This window comes from Hippopotamus amphibius, chromosome 15 (assembly GCF_030028045.1).
Source record: "Hippopotamus amphibius kiboko isolate mHipAmp2 chromosome 15, mHipAmp2.hap2, whole genome shotgun sequence".
Lineage (NCBI taxonomy): Eukaryota > Metazoa > Chordata > Mammalia > Artiodactyla > Hippopotamidae > Hippopotamus > Hippopotamus amphibius.
Window position 1 is genome coordinate 12,634,269 of NC_080200.1, and position 17,566 is coordinate 12,651,834.

At 57.7% G+C, this 17,566-nt stretch overlaps 2 protein-coding genes across 5 annotated transcripts in view; one reads left to right on the forward strand and one right to left on the reverse strand.

Annotated features, from left to right (window-relative positions):
* Nucleotides 1-3,342: 3,342 nt before the first annotated feature.
* On the forward strand, nucleotides 3,343-11,449 carry DCAF15 (DDB1 and CUL4 associated factor 15). 3 transcript variants are annotated; one of them, XM_057710076.1, is made up of 13 exons: nucleotides 3,343-3,493; nucleotides 5,099-5,196; nucleotides 5,286-5,421; nucleotides 6,290-6,396; nucleotides 6,477-6,616; nucleotides 6,705-6,875; nucleotides 8,976-9,410; nucleotides 9,509-9,600; nucleotides 9,702-9,830; nucleotides 9,928-10,013; nucleotides 10,248-10,352; nucleotides 10,428-10,543; nucleotides 10,919-11,449. In XM_057710076.1, exons 1-13 carry the CDS (start codon nucleotides 3,362-3,364, stop codon nucleotides 10,972-10,974), a joined length of 1,803 nt encoding a protein of 600 aa, XP_057566059.1. In that variant the 5' UTR covers nucleotides 3,343-3,361; the 3' UTR covers nucleotides 10,975-11,449. The 3 variants fall into 3 exon arrangements, with proteins under 3 accessions (XP_057566059.1, XP_057566060.1, XP_057566061.1); XM_057710077.1 differs by lacking the exons at nucleotides 5,099-5,196; nucleotides 5,286-5,421; XM_057710078.1 differs by lacking the exons at nucleotides 9,928-10,013; nucleotides 10,919-11,449 and having other exon boundaries at nucleotides 10,428-10,544.
* A 102-nt stretch (nucleotides 11,450-11,551) lies between these two features.
* Nucleotides 11,552-17,566, reverse strand: part of RFX1 (regulatory factor X1) — a 31,613-nt gene continuing 25,598 nt past the window's right edge. For both annotated transcript variants that reach the window (XM_057710109.1, XM_057710108.1), the window contains 11 exons: nucleotides 16,776-16,895; nucleotides 16,570-16,685; nucleotides 16,224-16,342; nucleotides 16,032-16,141; nucleotides 15,450-15,601; nucleotides 15,278-15,375; nucleotides 14,119-14,268; nucleotides 13,816-14,024; nucleotides 13,235-13,388; nucleotides 13,113-13,158; nucleotides 11,552-12,964 (listed from right to left, as the gene is read on the reverse strand). In XM_057710109.1, coding sequence (XP_057566092.1) covers nucleotides 12,795-12,964; nucleotides 13,113-13,158; nucleotides 13,235-13,388; nucleotides 13,816-14,024; nucleotides 14,119-14,268; nucleotides 15,278-15,375; nucleotides 15,450-15,601; nucleotides 16,032-16,141; nucleotides 16,224-16,342; nucleotides 16,570-16,685; nucleotides 16,776-16,895 — 1,444 coding nt within the window. In that variant the 3' untranslated portion in view covers nucleotides 11,552-12,794. The remainder of the gene's footprint in view (nucleotides 12,965-13,112; nucleotides 13,159-13,234; nucleotides 13,389-13,815; nucleotides 14,025-14,118; nucleotides 14,269-15,277; nucleotides 15,376-15,449; nucleotides 15,602-16,031; nucleotides 16,142-16,223; nucleotides 16,343-16,569; nucleotides 16,686-16,775; nucleotides 16,896-17,566) is intronic.

Here is a 17,566-nt window from a genome sequence, read left to right on the forward strand (position 1 = left end):
TCCCCTCCAACTTTTTAAAAACTTTTTATTTTGAAATACTTTTTGATTTACAGAAGATTTGTGCTATGGACTGTGCTTGCATCTCCCTGAAATTGAAATGTTGAATCCCCCAATGTGATGCTATTAGGAGATGGAGCATTTGGGGGATAATTAGGTCATGAGGATGGAGCCTTTGTGAATAGGATTAGTGCCCTTATAAGGGAGTTTTTGCTGGCTCTCTTTCTCTCCCTCCCTCTCTATCTCTATGTCTCTCTTTGTCTCACCATCTCTCTTATGGTCCCTCTCTGCCATGTGAAGGTAGGTCAAGGAGGTGGCTGTCTACAATCCAGGAAGTGGTCCCTCATCAGACTCCAGATCTGCCGGTGCCTTGATCTTAGTGTTCCCAGCCTCCAGAACTGTGAAAAATAAGTGTTTGTTATAAATGCACCCAGTCTATAGAATTTTTGTGATGGCAGCTCGAACAGGCTAAGATAATTTGCAAAGGTGGTTGGTACAGAGAATTCTTGTCTACCCTTCACCCACCTGCCCCAAATGTTAACATCTTGCATAACCACGGTACATTTGTCACAACTAAGAGATTAACTAATGTTGGTATGATACTACTCACTAAACTGCAGACTTAATATGAATTTCCCCAGTTTTCACTCTGATGTCCTTTTCTGGTCCAGAGTCCCATCTAGGACATGACATTTCATTTGGTTATTATGTCTTCTTAGACTCCTCTAAACTGTGCCAGTTTCATGGTCATGTTTTCTCATGACCTTGACAGTATACTGGTCAGGACTTTTGTAGAATATCCTGTCCCTACATTTGGGACAATTGCCCGATGTTGTTTCATTAGATGGACGTTATGGGTTTTGGAGAGGATACTAGAGCGGTACCTTGATCAAGGGCCCATGACATGCACATGACATCACTATGATGGGAAACTTGCTCACTTGATTGAGGTGGTATCTGCCATGTTTCTTCACTGCCAGATTACTTTTTCCCTTTCCATTCTTTCTTCCTTAAAAGTGAGTCACTGGGACTTCCCTGGTGGTGCAGTGGTTAAGAATCCGCCTGCAATGCAGGGGACATGGGTTCGATCCCTTATCCGGGAGGATCCCTCATGCCATGGAGCAACCAAGCCTGTGTGCTGCAACTACTGAGCCTATGTGCTGGAACTGCTGAAGCCCGCGCATCTGGGGCCCGTGCTCCACAAGAGAAGCCACTGCAATGAGAAGCCGGAGCACTGCAGTGAAGAATAGCCCATGCTCAACACAACTAGAGAAAGCCCATGCACAGCAACGAAGACCCAATTCAGCCAATAAATTAAGAAATTAATCAATTTTTTAAAAAGTGAGTCACTAAATCCAGCCCACACCAGTGAGAGGAATTAAGCTCCACCTCCTGGAGGGAGGCATACCAAATAATTTGTGGACATATATTTAAAAACTGCCAGTAATGAATAAATATTTTAGGAGAGATACTTTTAGGGTAGGCAAATGTCCTATTTCTCCTTCAAGTTTCATCCACAAATTCTAGAATCCATTGGTACATCTTTTAAAAAATTTATTTGTTTAGGCTGCATCAGGTCTTAGCTGTGGCACACAGGCTCTTCCTTGCGGCGCGCACCCAATTCCTCTGCATTGGAAGGTGGATTCTTTACCACTGGACCACCAGGGAAGTCCCCCATTGGCAGGTCGTGCTTGCTGCAATGATTACTGTGGTAATTGTGTGATGATAATTTTCTATCTCACTCATTCCTTCTAACTTTATTATTAATCCCTCATCTCTGTAAGGAAGATTGGTCCCTCCCCCCATTTATTTATTCAATCATTTATTAATACCAGTATGGACTTATGGGTATTTAATTCTTTGGATGACAATGATCTTTTAAATCTTATCTCAGATTCCATCATCTTTTATTAAAAACTTTCCAGGGCTTCCTAGGTGGCGCAGTGGTTAAGAATCCACCTGCCAATGCAGAGGTCATGGGTTCGATCCCAGCTCCAGGAAGATCCCACATGCCGCGGAGCAACTAAGCCCGTGTGCCAAAAAAAAAAAAACTTTCCAGAGGCTTCCTTTTTATGCTTAAGAGTAAAATCCAGGGGTCTTGCTTACCTACAAGTCTCATAAACTCCCTACCTGCTTCCTGGTCCTTGTCTGTTTTCCTTTCTTACTTTTTTCCTTGTTCATTTCTGCTCTAGTCCAAATGGTATTTTTATGATCTCTCAATGATGCCACCCTCATCCCCCTAAAACCTTTGTCTTTGCTGGATGATTCCTCCTTTTAACCTTCACAGGGCCCCTCACTAACTGCCCTGTTTAAGCAGACTTCTTCCTTCCTTTCTAATCCTAGCTTGATTAGATACAATAAATTTATTTCCTTGTTTATTATGTCTTGTTCACTGCTGTATCCCCAATAGAACATAGTAGGTGCTCAATAAGTATTTGTTGAATAAATGATTGTGAGAGGCTGAAAGATATGAGAGCCAGATCCATTCGATTCTTCTCTAATTACAGTCACAACAGCTCGTATATATGTATACGAGTATATATGTATCATTCAGGAGCGCTGCACTGTAAGCCTCAGTTTCATCATCTGTAAAATGAAGAGAATAAAAGGACCCATCTCCGAAACGGTTTTGAAAGTTACATGAGCTAAAAGCACAGGAAGACGATACTCATATCAGACATTAAATAATTATTATTACTACCATCTATAAAATGGGCATAACAGCGACCTACTACGTAGAATTGTAAGCTCGGAACTGTTTCTAGCAAGTGTAAAGTGATATAAGTGATTAATATTATTACCATCATCATTCCGCCAGACCCAGTCCAACTGAAAGATGTTTTAATCCAGTTTCTTCATTTTATTTTGCAAATCCCTTTCCTCGTCCCGACCCGGTGGCCCTGAGATGTTCGCCAGGCCTTCGCGCACCCGGACTGGGCGCGGACATCCCTGGGCTGAGGATTCGGGCCCTTCTGGACCACAGACTCCCATCGCCCCGCCCACAGGCCTGGACCGCCTGGGTCTCCATGGAAACCCACCAGCCACAAGTGGGCGTGACGCCGCGGAGATGGATAGGGGCCTCTGCCTATTGGATGAAAGTCATCTCAGCGAGGGGCACAAATGGGGCCTCTTACGGGTGCGTCCTTGCGGGAAGGCGGGAATACGGCGACGGGCTGCGGGGACTGTAGCGTCTCTACCAATCAAGGGCCGAAGTGGCTGTGATAGACAGGCGTAGCGGGAAAAGCCTCTGAGTGCGGGCTTTCACCCAACCCGAGGGCCGCAGTGCCGAGAAAGGGCCAATGAAGAGACGGCGGGGGTGGGGCGAAGAGGCCGGTTGCTCCGGAAGTGGAGGGAGGGGGTGAAAATGGCGCCCAGCTCGAAATCGGAGCGGAACAGCGGGGCCGGGAGCGGCGGCGGCGGCCCCGGAGGCGCCGGAGGGAAGCGGGCAGCGGGGCGGCGGCGGGAGCACGTCCTCAAGCAGCTGGAGCGGGTCAAGGTGAGGCCTGGAGTCTGGGAGGAGCGCGTCGGAGGGTGGGGAGGAGGGACGAGGGAGGCGGAGGGAGGGAGGGCGTTCGCGGGGTGAGGGGTTGGGGGCGGAGCCGCGGGGGAGGGGGCTCGGAGGAAGGGGGGTTGGGCGGGGCCCCGGGGAGGGGGCTTGGATTGGGGGTGCTGCGGCAGGAGCTTGGATGGAGGGGGTTGGGGGCGGGGTCCCCGAGAGGGGGCTTGGATGGAGGGTCTGGGGGCGGGGCCCCGGGGAGGGGGCTTGGATGGATGGGGCCTTAGAGGCCGCTGGAGGAGTAAGGAAGAAGGGGGCGATCCAGGGTCAGGCTCATTTTTCAAAACTGCTCCCACGGCCCCTCCGTTACGGAGCCTTACCGCCCCCTTGGCAGAGCCTCTGCTACCGGCTTTGGGATTCCTCCGCCTTGGGTTCCTCTCTCTGTCCAGCTCTGACCACAGGGGAGCTGAGAGTTCCTGTAACTGCGTCTGCCTCCCCCACTGAATAGGAGGGAGCTCCCTGGGGAAGGCCTGATCTTCAGCTACCTGAGCAGGGCTCTGTCTCCCCATGAGATTGTAAACTCTCAGTGTGCTGGGATCTTCCCCCCCCATCAGTTCGGGGCCTTTGGGAGGGCAGACAGTGAATCTGCTGTCAGGTCAGCAGCAACTGGGACAGGTCTGTGTCTCCATGGATGGGGAGTAGTGTGCCTTTTGCATTAGGCCGGGGACTCTGTGAAGGCAGGGCTATCTTCTCCTTTTGACTAGAGCTCCTTGGGCAGGAACCGCCTCCACCCTCAGCCTGATTGCTCCCTGGGTTGGGCTGTGGCTCCGCCCTTAGCTTGGAAGCTCCCTGGACAGCGATTGTGTCTCCCCAGCAGCCTGGCCCTCACTGACAGGGCTGTTCCACCCTGGGATCTCCTTGAGGGCTGGGCTGTATCTCCCCCATTAGACTGGATGGCAGGGTCCAAGATGCTCTGATCCCCCAGTGCCCAACTTGTGCCTGCCTGCTCCCCCCACATACATCCTTCCTTGGTGAAGTTTTGGGTTGAGGGAGTCAGTAGGAAGGCGACAGTTAATTGAGAAGGGGGGTTGGGCAGGAGGTGGAAGGTCACCGGTCAGGTTTACCCTTCTGTCTGCCTCAGCTGGCCCCCGAGGGGCCTGAGCACCCTGTGTTTAGGCTAGTGGGTTGGGAACAGGTGAGTACAGTCAAGCCCCCATCCAGCCTCCTTAGCGGTCCCTGATGCCCACAGCTCCTTGTGTGGTGAGGCAGCCTTTAGAAAGGCAGCTAGGTGGCCCCGTGTGGGCTGGGGGTGACTGGGGGAGGTGATGCCAGTGATAACCCTCAAAGCCTGGGGACTTTGGCAAGAGGAACTCTGAGGCTGTGGAGTTGGGAGGGTGGCATAGGTCCCTGGTGGATTCTCAGACTCAAGTTGTTTACACCATCCAGAGCTTGGATCACCCTGGACCATTATGGTTGCCAGGGAGTAGGCCTGCATGGCTGGGCTGGACCTCAAAGGTGCTGCTTTGCTTTGGGTGAGGGGACTGGGGGGCTGCAGGCTGCTTCCGCCACGTGGTGCCTCAAGAGCCCTGGCTGCCCCTTCCCCAGATCAGTGGGCAGCTCTCTCCTCGCCTCTTCCGGAAGCTGCCACCCAGGGTCTGCGTCTCTCTCAAGAACATTGTGGATGAAGACTTCCTCTACGCAGGGTGAGGCTGGGGCCAGGCAGGGGGATGGCTGGGCGGAGCGGCAGGCTGGCCCTAACCTGGCCACTCTGCCCCTCCCCCCATCCCCACAGACACATCTTCCTGGGCTTTTCCAAGTGCGGCCGTTACGTTCTCTCCTACACCAGCAGCAGCGGGGATGACGATTTCTCTTTCTACATCTACCACCTGTACTGGTGGGAGTTCAACGTCCACAGCAAGCTCAAGCTGGTAGGACCAGGCCTGATCCTGGGCTGTCCCTTCCAGTAGCATGACTCCTGCAGGTCATGGCACCCTATGAGCATCAGGTTCTGTGTCTGCAAAATGAAGATAGTGTACTCATGGGGCCATTGTCGAGACTCTAAGTGTTAGGTCGAACTGTAGGGAGTTGCCATTTTTAGGGTTGAAAATAGATAAAGCGCAGCAACTTCATATGGTTCAACAGTTTAAGCCAGGAGGGACCTATTAGCTTTGTTAGGACCGAGCAGGCTGCCACACCTGATTTAGCCCTGACCTTGACTCCTCAAATGCCTCACCACAGGAGGGGAGTGCCATTACCCTAGTTTACACACGAGCTCAGAGAGGTGAACAGTTTTCATTTATTTTTGGCTGCGTTGGGTCTCAGTTGCGACACGCGGGATCCTTGTTGTGGCACGCAGGCTTTTCTGTAGTTGTGGCGCGAGGGCTCCAGAGCAGCACGTGGGCTCTCTAGTTGCAGTGTGTGGGCCTAGTTGCCCTACCAGGGATCGAACCTGAGTCCCCTGCTTTGGAAGGCAGATTCTTAACCATTGGACCACCAGGGAAGTCCTGTGAACAGGTTTCAGGGTGGGTCAGGCTTGGGTCCTATGTCTGGCTGAGCCTCCTCTGCTGGAGCAGGGCTCTCCTTGGCTGCATCCTATGCTGGGCTTATTAGCCTCCCTGTGTCCCCTACATGTGAGGGGAAACACCTGTGAGCCTCCTCAGCCTGTCCTCAGGAAGGCAGAGTGGTGCGAGGTAGGGGCTGCTTGGGGCTCCCTGGCCCAACACGGCCGGCATGGTGCAGCCTCGGGTGGGCCCCCAGCCTGCTTGGACCCCGCCCCGACCCGAACATGCCGCTCAGGTCCGGCAGGTGCGGCTCTTCCAGGATGAGGAGATCTACAGTGACCTGTACCTGACCGTGTGTGAGTGGCCCAGTGACGCCTCCAAGGTCATCGTCTTCGGCTTCAAGTGAGACTCGGAGACAGGGTGGGCGGGGGCGGGCGGGGGCGGGCCCCCGGGCCAGGCTCTGAGGCTGTGCCGGCCCCCAGCACCCGCTCGGCCAACGGCATGCTCATGAACATGATGATGATGAGTGACGAGAACCACCGGGACATCTACATCAGCACAGTGGCCGTGCCACCGCCAGGCCGCTGTGCCGCCTGCAGGGACGCCAGCCGCGCCCACCCAGGTGAGGGGCCGGGGCCTGGGGCGCGGTGGGCTGCCTGCTTCCCCGCCCTGGGGCCGTGGCTGAGCCCGCGTGGCCTGTGTCGCTGCAGGTGACCCGAGCGCGCAGTGCCTGCGGCATGGCTTCATGCTGCACACCAAGTACCAGGTGGTCTACCCCTTCCCCACTTTCCAGCCCGCCTTCCAGCTCAAGAAGGACCAGGTGGTGCTGCTCAACACCAGCTACTCCCTGGTGGCCTGCGCCGTCTCGGTCCACTCGGCAGGTAGGCCCCTGGGTCGGACGCCAGGCCCCGCACGCGCGGTCAGCCTCGGGGCCCTCTGACCCACCGACTTGGCCAAGCAGCCCCGTGAGGTCGGTGCTGTCACCACCCCACGTCACAGATGAGGAGACCAGGGCCCTGGAGAGGTGAAGTCCCTCATCCACGGTCACCCCCCACCCCAGCGCTGTGCACTAGGACTCTCCACAGAGCTGGGACGTTCCGTATGTGCAGTATCTGCTACAGCTGCCACCAGCAGCCACTTGATCATGGCTCCTGTGACCAGGGCACTGAGTTGTTTAATTTTAGTTATAAGTTCAAACAGTCACGTGTGGTCCGCGGCTCCCATGCTGGATAGTGCCGTGAGTCCTTCTTTTCAAAAAGCGAAATGTTGATCAAAAACTTTTGGAAATGTTTAGTGGACAGATGGCCGTCTTACGTCTTTGGTGATCGGAGACATGCCAGTAAAAATCAGGTGGTGTCCCCCAGCAGAGTGGAGCACGTTAATAAGCTGGATAATGCCACTGGCTGGTGGCAGTGTGGGGCCCTGGGGTGTCTCCTGTTCTGCCAGGGCCTTATGGCAAGAGAGGGTGCCTGTGGCCCAGCGGCGCTGCACCCGGGCACGTCCGAGGCTTTGGTGGCGAGAGCCGGGGACTGCTTGGTGTCCATGGCTGGGGTTTGGGGAGGTAGGACAAGGTGGGCACTTCCCTTGGGTCAGCAGGGAGAGAGCCCCAGTGTGCATGTCTGTGGAAAGTGTGCCTTAAAGACAAGTTCAAGTGCAAAAGAAAACACAGGGAGATCTATAACCTGATACTGCTTACATATAAATTTAAAATTTTGCCAGAACCCAGTCAAATAAAGATGCCCACTGGGAATTCCCTGGCAGTCCAGTGGTTAGGACTCCATGCCTTCACTGCGAGGGCCTGGGTTCATTCCCTGGTTGGGGAACTAAGATCCTGCAAGCTGTGCAGTGAGGCCAGGGGGAAAAAAAAAAAAGATGCCCACTAACTGCATTTAAAATGGTTGCTCCTGGGGGAGGGAGGGGAATGGACACAAAAAGAGGATTCTGTGTCTATAAAGAAGCCCACGGACCAGCAAGGGGCAGGGTGCCTTGTCCCCAGGCCTGTGCAAGGCCCTCCCACCCCTGCCCTGGCCACCTGCGGCAGCGTGGGTAAGGCCCTGCTTCTTGCCAAGCCGTGAGCCCCCAACAAGCCAGGTGTGGATGGGGCCACCATCGCCTGCCCCATTAGGAAGGACCACATGGGACAGGATTCAGCCGTGTGCACACCGCCCAGCTGAGGGGCGCTGTCATCAGAGTCTAACAGTCATCTCACCCTAGGAGGGTATTTACACAGAGGGGAAGTTTTGACTTGAACTTTTTCCACTCATCCCCCTCCCCTCCGGAAGAAGTGCCACCACTCTGGCAGACAGGAGCGTGTTGGCAGACTTGCATTATCTCTCAGTGTGACCTTGGACAGTGTTTCTCTGAGCCTCAGTCCCGAGTCTGAACTGGGAGGACAGTTCCCCTCTCCAAGGGTTGCTTGAGGGGGCCCAAATGAAGCGGGGCCAGCAGAGCCCAGGGCCCGGCCATGGTGCTGCTCGGTGAAGGCATTGGGTTCTCCACACTGACATTCCCCTGGGGGGTATCTGGCCCCCAGTCAGGTAGAATCATAGACAGAGGCCTGGGATTTGGCCAGTCTGTGCCTGTGCTGGTCTGGCTCGCATTGGGAAGGACAAAGGGCTGTGTAGTAAATAGCCAAATTTATGTGACTTTTATCTGTCATCATCATAGACTGTCAGCTCCCCAAGGGCAGGGATTTTGTCCGTCTTGTTCACCCCTGTGTCCTCAGTGTGTGGCATACAGCAGATGCTCCAAGAGTCAGGTTTGAATGAACATGAGTATGCGTATGTGTGTAGGTACGTGTGTGTATAAAAGTCCTTTTTCCCTTTTGGGTGTTTCAGACTGATCTCAGAACATGTAAGTCTCCTAGAAGGGTCTCCTCATGGTGGATTTCTAAGAACCCCCCAGCGTAATGAGGGGAGAGCGTTCAGCACTTGAATTCATCTGTTGACACCTTTCCACCTCCATCACTTTTTATGTTCCAGGTGATAGCAGCTTCTGCCAAATCCTGTACGACCACACCACCTACCCCCCAGCCCCTCCCAGCCCCCCTGGGCCCCAGGGTCCAGAGATGACCCCTGTCCTCCCCAAACTCTGCCCCGAAGTGGCCCCAGCCCGGCCCTCTGGGGCTCCTGAACCCTCGCCCGCCATCGCCAAAGCCAAGGAGTTTGTGGCTGACATCTTCCGCAGGGCCAAAGAGGCCAAGGGTGGGACCTCAGAGGAAGTCCGGCCACCCCCCTGTCCGGGGCCCTCAGGCAGCCGCTGCCGCCTGCCCTCTGAGCCCCTGGCCTCAGGTGGGGAGGCGGTGTCCCGGGACAGCCCCCCTGCAGCAGAGGCAGCCGCCCCTGAGCCGGGATACGTCAACTATACCAAGCTGTATTACGTGCTGGGGTCCGGTGAAGGGACAGAGCCAGAGGATGGTGAGTGGGGAGCCCACCTGGTGGGCAGGATCTCGTGTGGGAGGCTGGGCTGGAGGGGCCTCCCACTGCCATCCCTACCCCCACATCTGCCTCTTCAGAGTACGAGGATGACAAGATCTCCCTGCCCTTCGTGGTGACTGATCTCCGAGGCCGCAATCTGCGGCCCATGCGGGAGCGGGCCGCCGTCCAGGTTAGTGTGGCAGCGGGCAGGCCGAGGGGCAGCTCCAAGGGGACCTGCTGGGGTGGCGTTTGGTGCAGTCCTCCCCCTGCCCCTCTGCCCACCATCCACAGGGTCAGTACCTGACAGTGGAGCAGCTCACACTGGACTTCGAATATGTCATCAACGAGGTCATCCGCCATGATGCCACTTGGGGTCACCAGTTCTGTTCCTTCAGCGACTATGATATTGTCATCCTGGAGGTGGGCCCAGGTGTCGGGCAGAGCAGGGCAGGCCCAGGGCCTCTCCGCTCTGGGCAGCATTCTCAGTAGCTGTCACCATCCACCCCCTGTCCCCCAGGTCTGCCCAGAAACCAACCAGGTCCTCATTAACATTGGCCTGCTGCTCCTGGCATTCCCGTCCCCCACTGAGGAGGGCCAGCTCCGGTGAGAGGGCAGGGACCCCACCCTCACCCTTGCCCAGCAGGGTCTCACACTCAAGATATCTCAGTGGCGGGCGGAGGGGGGGGATGTGAGAAGACTCCCCCTGCCCCCCAAAATTTCGATTGGCCACTCCATTACTACTCCAAGGATAACAACCCTTCAGGGTAGCCTGAGTTCAAGCTCAGGGACCCTGTGGTCCCACCCCCTTTCTCTGCTTACCACCCCTCCCCCCTGTAGACCAAAGACCTATCACACCAGCCTCAAGGTGGCATGGGACCTCAACACGGGCATCTTTGTGACAGTCAGCGTGGGCGACCTCACTGAGGTCAAAGGGCAGACCAGGTGAGGCAGGGCAGGGGCCAGGGCCGGGATGGGTCGGGCCGGGGTGAGGAGGGCTGCTCACCCCCTCTCCCTCAGCGGCAGCGTGTGGAGCTCATACCGCAAGAGCTGTGTGGACATGGTCATGAAGTGGCTGGTGCCGGAGAGCAGTGGCCGTTACGTCAACAGGATGACCAATGAGGCATTGCACAAAGGTGGGCCCCGTGACCCTACGACAGTCCAGGACTCAGGTCCTCATCCTGGGGCCGGGCCAGGCCCGGAGCACGCGCTAATTCCTAAGTGATGTTGAATGGAGGAGCATGTTAGCTGAGCTAGGGGACACCGTGGCATCGGGGTGACAGGAAGGCAGGCCAAGGCCAGGGGGCCAGCTCAGATGTGGCACGTGGGGGCCCCCGGCCAGTCATTCATTCATTTAGGAGACATTTCTTGAATGGAGGCAGAGAGCGCTTAGAAAGGGGCCTGCCTTCCAGAACCTTCTGGGCCCAAATCAAGCTGGGGAAAGAGACAGGCCTTGTCTACAGCCTGGGAGGGCAGAGGTTCCAAGGCTTTGTCCCCACCCTTCCTTGCAGGGTGCTCCCTGAAGGTTCTGGCGGACAGTGAGCGATACACGTGGATTGTGCTGTGAGGGCCCGGCCACCTTGGACACTGACTCCAACTACCTCCGCGGCCTGGGAGCTGGCCGCCTTCCTGGCAGCCTCTGCCCGGCTGGCCGACCGACCGACCGATGACCGGCACTAGTGTTAGGCTGCGGGAAGGGGGCTGGCCAGGGCAGCCCCTGGTGGCCTGAGAGTCTGGACGCTTCTTATTTATGCCTATTTAAGTTGGGAAGGGGCAGAGGGAGGGAGCCCCCTGCCCCACCAGCCTTGAGCGCCCACCTTCACCCTAAGCTGGGCATGGGTCCTCGTTCCTGAGGAGTTTGCCCCTTTCCTCGGCTACAGGTGTGGACATTGCCCCCCCCGCCCCGACTCCAGGGAGGCCAGATGGATCCCATACCCCTGCCCTGCCCACCCCCCACCCGAAGTGGTGAACCTTGTGGCCATCACACCGCCCCCTCCCCAATCTGTTGTTCCTCTTCACATAATAAATGTTTTATTTCTGAACCTCACCGAGTTCCGTTTACTCCCTGCCACTCAGATGGCTAGGAGCCCAGCTGGAGCCCCAGCCCCACCCAAGGCTCCCACCAAGGCCCGGCACGTCAGCAGTAGCCAAATATCACAGCGGAATTTATTGTTTTAAGAAAGACTACAAAAAGGTAGAAAACAGCTCGGCACACTAGACTACCACACGCGTGGACACTTTCACCGCCAGGAGAAGGGAGGCCCCAAGGGGTGGGGGGGGGGGCAAGCCACCCCAAAAGCTGTAGCACGCGGAGCACACAAAATAGTGATTTTTATACAATAGGTCAGGTGGTTTTTTTTTTGCTTTTTTTTTGCTTTTTGCCATAAACATCTATCTCACAGGTTGAAAACACTGAGAAAACTGGAACAGATAAGGCCATGATGGTTGGAAAAAAACCCAACAAGTTACCGACTCCGCTCAGGCGGCGCTCACAAATCGCACAATAGTCATGTCGGGGGCAGGGGTCGCACGCACGGAGGAGAAGCACAGTCTCCGGGGAGAGTAGGAGCATGGAGGTTCCATTACAAACCAGCGGCGGGGAGGGCCCGAGACTCAGGGGCTTGGAGCTGAGCAAATGGAGCACCCAGCCCCGGCTGGGGCAGGTGTGGGCACTTCTGGGCCCGCTGCCCGCAGCAGGCCCCTCCGGGCTTGGCGCCCGGCCCAGCCTGCTGCTCTTTGGAAGCTGGAGGTGGTGCCCCTTCTGCCCTCCCCCTATCCAGGCCAGGCAGTGCCCCCCTCTAGGGCTGCGGGGCAAGGGAGGGCCCAGCTCTGGAGAAGATGCGACACCCACGGCTTTAATTGCACTTATACCAAGAAGGGGGAAGCGGTGGGGTTGCTAGGGGAGGGGTCCCGGGGCTGCTGCTGACAGTGGCGGGTCCCCAGGTGATGCCCACCTGTGCCCACCCGGGGCTCAGGGCTGGGCCCAGGACAGGCTGTGCAAAGCCAGCGAGCTGAATAAATTAACAGTTCTGCAAGGGAGGGGGCCTGCCTGCCTGCCCCCTGGGGTGGTGGGGATGGGGCTGGGGGAGGGAGATGCTGCGGCCTTTGGGGCCAAGGGGCCAAGCTGGCTGCCCCAGGGGGCACCTGGGCACGGCGGGTTCCTTAAGGCACGTCTTTTGTGTCAGAGTTTGCAGCTGCGGCTCCGCCTGGCCCTGTGATTGTGCCGGCCCCATCGGGGGCGGGACCCTCTTGCTTTCCCTGTCTCGGAGGCCCCCTCCTGGCCCTGGCCGAGGCTAGAGCGGTGACAGCGAAGCCACAGAAGCTGTGAGGGACCCTGGCGAGGAGGGGCAGCGGGGTAGGGCGGGCGGGGCGGGGGAGGCCGCGGGCTTAGCTGGAGGACAGCGCCTGCACGAAGAGGCCGCGCGCGTCCGTCCTCGCCAGCTTGGCCGGTGGCTCCAGTGCCTCGGACCCCAGCGCGGGCGACTCGCCGCCGGCCGCGAGCGAGATGTCCTGCGGCAGCTCGTCCTCGCTCTCCTCCTCCTCTTCCTCCTCCTCGTCTGGGGCACACGGACCAGGCCTGGCTCAGCGCGGGGAGGCGGCGCCACCAGGTCCCCACGTGGCGCCCCAACCGGCGACTCCTCCACCCCAGCCCCACTGTACGCCGCCCCTTGGACTCGAGCCTGGGTAGGGACACCCTTTACCTACCTTTGTCCGGGTCCAGGGGGTTCAGCGAGGTGGCCAGGTTGGCGAACTGGAAGGAGGGGAGAGAAGTTAGGGTCCCGCCGAGGGGCGCCGCGCCCGTGCCCTCAGCGCCCCGCTGCGCGCACCTCGCCCATGACGGCGATGGGGGTCTCGCCCTTGGCCTGGGCCACGCGATGCTCGATCAGGTAGTACATGTACTCATCGTAGAGCAGCCGGATGAGATGGAAGGAACCGAAGCTGGCGGCGCTGCGCAGGGTCAGGTCCCGGATCACCATGGAGCTGAGGGAGGCGACAGAGAGGAAACCCTCAGGCCAGGACCCGCCCCGCTCCCACTTCCCTGCGGTAAAGACCCAGGGCTTCAGCAAACCCAGCTACCACCGCCCGGCCCCGCACAAGCTTCCCTCGAGTGTCCATCAGAGACGGAGACGGGTCCTAGCCCCACCCACCACCTGTAGCGCTCTCTCCTTAATAAAAGGCACCCAAGTACCCTCCCCACCCCACCAGGGGATGGGGCTTTCTCTGGTCCTATCCTCAAGGAGGTGGGCCCTCACCTGGCCCCACCCCCTCGAAGAGGCGGGGCCTTCTCTGGTCCCATTTTGACGTGGCCCCAAAGCTAAGGAGCCTTCTCTAGGTCCGGTCCTGGTGGGAGGAGCCTCCCCCCCGCCCAGCCCCTTACCCGCCTGCATCCCGCCCAGCCAGCGCGCACCTGTAGAAGGACCACTTGAGGAGGAAGAGCTTAGCGGCTTTGGGGAAGCCGGCGCTGCCCTGGTAGGGCTTGAGCACTTGGCTCACGACGCCGTCCAGCCAGGCCGCCCACTGCTCCAGTGAGTTCTGCTGCTGCAGCGTCACTTTGAAGTCCTGCTCCAGCCGCTGCACCACGCGATCCTCGCAGCGGCATACCCACGAGGCCTGCTCCTGGGACACGGCGGGCGGGTGCCCGGGACTCAGCCACCGCCCCAGGCCCGTCCCGCCGGGCCGCCCCGCGCTCGCCTGCCCCGTCCGCGCTCACCTGCACGTTGGCGAAGTCCACGCGGTTGAGATCACTCAGCATCTGGTTGATCTGTGCGGTGTTCTGCAGCACAGCGCGCGCCGCCTGCGCCAAGTGGTTGAGCGACGTGTAGCGCCGCAGGGTCTGCGCGAAGGCGCCGGCCGCTGCCACCTGTGGGGCGCGGGACTTGTCGCTTCCGCGGAACCCATCCCCTGCCATCCCCTGCCCCACCTACTGCGACCTCTCTGAGCCTGTTTCTTTCTCCTAAAAGGGAGGGATGTACCTTGTTGCTTTTGCTGAGAGATCAACGGCTCGGGATTTTCAAACTTCGGGCGACCACCCACCCCAAGAATGCCTCCCCCCAGAAACCAATGCATTGTATCTGAACAGCATTATTATTTTTCATCAAAGGACACAAGAAAATCTCGGATGGTACTGCCCAGAAAGGACACTGCTTCCATAACATTTTGTTTCGTTTATTATTTCCTTGAATGTCAGCTCCAGGAGGGCCGGAGTTTTGTCCATCTTGGTCATTTCTGTGCTCCCAGCACTTAGAACCATGCCGAGCACACAGCAGGTGCTCAATAAATGCGTATGAAATAATTGAATGAATACATGTCTTGCCCGTTCTGAAGGGCTCCCCCAGGATCCACCTTCTACTCTCTCCACAGGCCCCCAACCGCGGCCCTGTGTCCAGCGTACCCAGACATCCAGTTCTGTTTAGCTGTCTTGTTAGCATTTTCAGGACTTTTTTTTAAGTCCTGAATTTCTTTTCTTTTTGCTCAAGAGCATCTAATTCCTCACATCTTGGTAGTTAGTGAATGTGCAGCATTGATGAAGAGGGCTATTATTCTGTTTCCTTACAGATGTCTTTTTTTTTCTTTTTTTTAAGATTTTATCTCTTTCTGAACACCTAAAGCACTTTTTGTTGAAGCTCTCTGAAGAGAACTACTTCAAGTGTACATTTCATTTTTATTTTTTTAAGATACCCTGTTGTGTTTCAGAAGTGGGCTCCTGAGGAAGCTGGTTTGTAAAGCCAACGCCCAAAGCTCACTCTGAGGGAACAGACACGGGGACAAATCTTACTGCCTCCGTCAGGCAGAGGAGACCAGCCTCCCAGCCAGGAGGGAGGACCCAGCTGTGGGCCCAAGCTGGCCCCCCAGCCCCCTCACACCCTCACCTTCACCCGCAGCATCTCCTCGGGTATGTTCACCATGGCATGGGTGAGCCAGCTCTCCAGGCTCTTGGCAAAGTTCCGGATTGCTTGGGTCAAGGCACCTGTGGGTGGTAGCAGGGGCTGGTCAGGACTCAGCGGGGGGTGGGGTGCGGGGACCCGGGGGCCGTGCACTCACTGGGGATGGGCCGCAGCACGTCAGGGATGAGGATCTCCACCAGGCCCTGGTACAGCACGTTGTCACAGTGCTTGGTCCACTGGAGCACGGGCTCGAACTTGGAGAGGAGCACCAGGCTGGCCTTGGGCAGCCGCTTCTCAGCCTCATCATGCCTGTGGGCACCCACCCCACCCGGGGGTCACAGGGACATTCCACGGTCCTGTATCCAGGGTCAGAAGGGCACAGCACCCTCACCCCACCCTGGGGTCAGACAGGTACTCTTTGTCTCTGGAAGACCCCCAGGGTCAGGCTGACACAGGCCCCACTGCCCCCACGGTCAGATAGGGATCTTAACACCCTACCCACTGCAGGGAGGAAATGGCTTGGTGAGGCACACCATCCCACACACCAAGCATCAGACCGGTACCCATGCACACGCTGGAGGGGGGCTCAGAAGGCCAAGTGCACCCCTCAAACTGCAGGGGTCAGAGAGGAGCCCCCACTCCTGCATGAAGTCTGAGATCCAGCCACACTGGCCTTGGGGGCTGACTCACACAGTGCCCAACTTCCTCCCCTCCTCCCCCCTCCCCCAGAGGCACTCACACAGCCAGCGGCGGCGCCTCACTGGGCTGGCTCAGGTTGTACCTCCAGAAGGTTTTCCATAGCGTCTCCACCAGGGTGAACTGCAGGTTCACCATGACATCGACGATGGCCTGTGGGGGAGGCCGGACGCTCAAGGGGGCTGGGCGGCAGCGTGGCCCTCCCTCACCCCTGCCTGCTGCCCAGATGCCCTACCTCACAGTGTTCCCGGTACAGGACCTGGAAGGCCTTGATGTCCCCAGGCCCGACGCCCTCGGGCAGCACTTTGCCTTGAAGGTCGAGCTCTGAGAAGTCAGGGAGGCTCCTCGAGGCATCTGGGGACAGAGGAGACACTGTGAACCCCTTCACCCCCCAACTGTCTGCCCCCTCAAGCCTCATCTGGGATCCTATTAAGTTGGCACCACTTTGCTACCAAGCAGAAGTTCCCCCAAGTGCAGTGGCGGCGATGAGGTTCAGGGAGGGCAAGTGAACCACCCTGCACACTCTCTGGGGGCTGCGGACCCTGCCCTGGGCCCCACCCCAGATTCCAGGGAGCCCTCACCCAGGAACTGCTGGTACTGCTGGACCTGGGCGCTGATGTCCGAGAGCCCAGTGGCCTGCTGTGGCCCCACAGCCACACCATTGGTCATGCCCTCCATCTTCTGGATGGGTTTGAGCCTGGAGAAGGGATGGGCAGGTGACTGGAGCGGAGATGGGCCGCCATGCCCTTCCCGGCCCGCCAGCACTGGGTCAGCCCTGCCCTCCTACCTCTGCTTCTGAGAGAAGGGTTGGCCCCGCATAGCCATGTGCTGCTGGTCCTCCATCAGCCGTAGCAGGGGTGAGCTGGCCTTGATGCGCAGGCCGTAGTAGTGGTACTTGGAGTTGCCCCTGGGAGGGAGGCAGAGGGTGAGGGCTGGCTGGGGGCAGCCAACGATCGTTCATCGGGAGCTTCATGTCACACCTGCCTCCTATCTGCTAAGGGGCCGAACAGAGCCCAAGGGGTGAGACCCATGTTCCACAGAGGAGGGGGTGCTGGGCTGGGGAAGCCACGGGGACTATGGGTGCCAGGAGAGTCCCCCACCTGCAGGCTGAGCTCTGTGAAGACAGGGCCAGAGTCAGGGGCAGGCATTTAGCAGGTATCTGCTGACGGCTAGTCACAGCAATTTGCCAGGTACTGTTCTTAGCACTTAGCATATGCGAAGCCATGTGTTCCTCATCCCTACCCTAAGAAGGGTGCTCCTAGCATCCTAGATTGACAGCTGAGGAAATTGAGGCACAGAGAGATGCAGTACTTTGCCTAAGGTTCTCCACGCACCCACGCACAAATGCATGAATGAGGTGATGCCTAAGGTCTAAGCTGGGAGCTGGAACCAAGAGACAAGCAGGACTCAGCCCGGAGAGATGTGGGGGATCGCAAAGGAGAGGCAGGGAAGGACGGGTTCATGGGAGGGCTCCTTGCTCCTTCCTACGTGAATTCACTGACTCACAGGCCCTGATTAAGCACTGACTGTGTGTAGCCCCTGCACTCTCAAGGGATATGCATTTCAGCATTGGAAGAC